Raw genomic sequence first — 4,057 nt, 5'->3', positions numbered from 1 at the left:
TTTACTTGAGTCTTTTAAATTTTTTGTTAAAATAAACTTGTATCATATTTTTCCTCTTTCCTTCCTCCAACTCCTCCTATCCCCTTTCCCACACAGCCCTCCTATGAACCCACCTTTAAACCTTCTGGAGATTCACTGCAAGTATAAAGCCTTGTGACTTTATATTCCTTGAAGTCCTTTGTTCACCCTGCTTTAGTCTTCATAATCTTTGTGGATGAGCATTCAAGTTGCTAATAAACATATTTTATAGTAAAGTCACATAATCTTTAGCCATATTTCTAATATAATAGTATTTACTTAATAGACAAGGTTGAATTTTTAAGATTTATTTGGATGTAAGTATGCTGGGAAATGACCCAGATCTTCTGGAATAGCAGCAAGTACTCTGAAATGTTGGCCCATCCTCTCCAACCCCTACACAAGTTTCAATTTTATAAATAATTGACAAACAAGTATCGAGAGTCTAACTTATATTCAGCTATTTTTCATCACTTCTGATATATATATGGTTTTCAGTAATTTTCAAGTGTTGGCGGTTGGCTTATCCTTTACTCTGCTGCCATTTTCAAGATGCCTTATTAACACACAAACAAAATAAGAAGATTCTTTAAGTTTTAAAGACAATGGGAGACCACAGAAAGACCAACTGAAGTACTCATTGAGAAAAAGAAATCTCACTCTTCACCCTGTTGATGTGTGGAAAAGGAAGCAGCCAGCCTCTTAAAAACAAAAACAAAACACTTATTATCTTTTGTTGTTTAAATTTTCCATTTTAGTTATGATTTTTCATAAAAATAGCAACAATAACCCATGCCACATATTTTTGACTAAGGCCTATGTTTTGAGCAGTTACTATTTTTTGCATTAGTTTCATTTAGTTGTCATGACAATATAATTATTTTGAAGATAATGAATAATTATCTGACAAGAAGTAAGGAAAATTTTAACTCTTTAATAGTTGTATCATGTGTAATACTAAACACTGGCCCACATACCTTTTTTAAAAATGAAGATTAGATTAGTTCGTTTGAATTCTTATTCCTACCTCATAGTTTGAAACACAGTTTAAAATGTAGTTAGGATTTTCTGGAGTGTTCCAAGGTGCCTTCATTTCTTCTTCTGTTGGTAGATAAAATTCTGATCCAGTTATTTTCTGTAGGTTCTATGGCACTGCCTCATTCAATGCAGATAACAACGCAATTAATAAATTATAAAATATTGCTATAGGTATATGATTTCAAATATTGCCCAATACTCCATTTCAAAAAGTCCTTTGAGAATTATTAAATTTGAACCTTCAAAGATAAACTATTCTCTACCATTTTCTACCACACATAGTTTCTGCTACAATATTTAAAATATATCTAAAGTATCCAATAATTTGTTTTTCTTTCCATTTTACCAGATATTCAACAATGCACTACAAAATATCTTAATATTTTGTTTTAAAAGGTAATAAAAGCTAGTGAGGATATTTCTGCAAAAGAATGGACCAATTTGTTGATGCAGATATTGCAAATTAAATGAAACAATCTATTTTCATTATTTCAGGTTGATGTGAACAGACTTTACTTTATCTTCCTCTTGAAAATCATGCAAAACCAGAGCTTTGTCACTGAGTTCATACTCCTGGGACTTTCACAGAATCCAAAAGTTGAGAAAATACTATTTGTTGTATTTTTGTTGCTCTATCTTACAACTATTGGGGGCAACATGACGATTGTGGTGACCATTGTGTGGAGTCCTGCACTGCTGGGTTCCCCCATGTACTTCTTCTTGGCATTCCTGTCCTTATTGGATGCATGTGTGTCTTCTATTGTCACACCCAAGATGATTGTAGATTTATTCTATAAGAGAAAGACGATCTCCTTTGAATGCTGCATGACACAAGTGTTTGCTGTCCACTTCTTCAGTGCGGTGGAGGTGATCATCCTGGCGGCCATGGCCTATGACCGCTATGTGGCCATTTGCAAGCCCTTGCACTACTCTTCCATTATGAACAGGAGAGTCTGTGGCACTCTGGTGGGGGTTGCCTGGGCAGGGGGCTTCTTACATTCTATTATACAAATTATATTCACTTTGCAATTGCCCTTCTGTGGACCCAATTTTATTGATCATTTCATATGTGACTTATTCCCATTGCTGAAGTTGGCCTGCACGGACACACGCATTTTCATCATTTTGGTGTTTGCCAACAGTGGGTCTATCTGCATCATTATCTTCTCCTTTTTGCTTGTATCCTATGGTGTCATCTTGTTCTCTCTGAGAGCCCACAGTTCTGAAGGGCTATGTAAAGCTCTCTCGACCTGTGGATCCCATATTACTGTTGTGGTTTTGTTCTTTGTTCCATGCATATTAATATATGCACGACCTACATCCCCATTCTCTTTGGAGAAAAATGTATTTATATTTGCTGATGTCTTGACACCATTGCTCAATCCTATGGTTTATACATTCAGGAATAAGGAAATGAAAAATGCTATCAGAAAAATGTGGAGGAGTTTTATAGTGGTTCCTGATGCATACTATAATAGTAAATAAATTAACTCAAGAGATGATTCTGTTGGAGAAACAAAACCTGCACTGTGTAACCATAGAACTTTATTTGTATCCCCATTGTGATGTCTAGAGCCAAGTATGGCACTGCACTTTTAACCCATTGCTAGTATTGCTGAAACACATAGGATGCAGTTGAACGTTGAAACGCAAATCTATCAGAAACCCAGAAAGTTCCAAGTTCATTTCCTGACCTTGTCCAAGGAAATAAGACAGAGTAAAGTAGATAAAGATACTCAACTCCCTTTTCTTCAGTCTAACGCTCTCCCAACTGAGCTATTTCGGCAGCATTCAACTCCCTTTTCTTGACCTTCATCATGCACTGGTAGTGCATACATACACACATGGAGAGAGAGAGAGAGAGAGAGAGAGAGAGAGAGAGAGAGAGAGAGAGAGAGAGAGAGAGAGAGGAGAGAGAATATGTACACATAAGCATAAACACAAGAATAGTTAGCAAGAAGCCTGCCACGGCCATACAGTTTATAAGTGATATAAGCGTCTGAGTGATTATTTTATAAGTGGATTGTGGGACTGCGGGCTTGGTGGAGCCTGGAGAGAAGCCCTCCAGCAACAGGAACAATATAAAAAAGAGAACACATAAAGGTTATAAGAATCAGAGGACAAGGACTCATGATGCTAGATTTTGTCTTCTTAGCATAACTGTTATGTTGCACCCATGTAATATTAGAAAGAGAGTTGCTTAAAACAAACTCGAATAATGACAACACCAATGACATCATATAAATGTGGATAGGGTAAACTTTACAAGGTCACATCATCTGTTGGGAGTGCAAAAAACAATTTTACCCAGAAACAAACCCTTTATTATGTTATCTAAACCCAAGTGGTCAGCTTTAACACATTTATGTATGAATGATACTTAATAGACTCATTAGGATAAATAACTGATGAAGACATAAGAAATGGTCATGAATTTGAGATGGAGAGGAGGGGAAGAGTTTGATGGATAGAAATGACATAGAGTACCCATGTAAGAAATTTTCAAAAAAAATTTAAAGAAAAGACTAAAGAAATCAATATCTACATGGACATGCACTTTAGAATTTACTCATATAGAAAGAGATTGCATTATTAAATAGAGAATGCATTATTAGGAGTAAAAAATTAGTTTTTGTGCTCATACTTTTTGTGAATTGATTGTTCATTATTGCTGTATTAAATTAAAATTTACATTTTATGTTCTTACAAGTCTAATGAAATGTTGAAAGACATTTTAATATTAAAAGTGTTTCCTATTCACATTATTTGATAAAATGTTGAAAAATAAATATGTATTTTAAGTATGGAAAAAACATAATGAGAAAAAATAAAATAAAAATGGTTTTCTAGGTATTATTGAGAGGTCTCAGAACTTAGAAATACAGATAAAAGGCCATAAACAGAAACTTAAATGCAGCTGTTCCTGTGTCATTTGAGTTTGTTTTTAAAAGTAGGTCCATTAGTATTTAATTCACAATCTGAGTTATAGTTTGAACTTATT

The 4,057-nt window shown here is 34.5% G+C and overlaps 1 protein-coding gene across 1 annotated transcript; it reads left to right on the top strand.

The window, feature by feature from the left end:
* Positions 1 to 1,563: 1,563 nt before the first annotated feature.
* LOC114683664 (olfactory receptor 4C15-like) lies at positions 1,564 to 2,541 on the top strand. Its single transcript, XM_028857978.1, has one exon. The coding sequence runs from the start codon at positions 1,594 to 1,596 to the stop codon at positions 2,539 to 2,541; it is 948 nt and encodes a 315-aa protein (XP_028713811.1). The 5' UTR covers positions 1,564 to 1,593.
* The last annotated feature ends 1,516 nt before the right edge of the window (positions 2,542 to 4,057 follow it).

Source organism: Peromyscus leucopus, chromosome 4 (assembly GCF_004664715.2).
Source record: "Peromyscus leucopus breed LL Stock chromosome 4, UCI_PerLeu_2.1, whole genome shotgun sequence".
In the NCBI taxonomy this organism is placed as follows: Eukaryota; Metazoa; Chordata; class Mammalia; order Rodentia; family Cricetidae; genus Peromyscus; species Peromyscus leucopus.
This window is presented reverse-complemented; position numbering and strand designations above follow the sequence as displayed.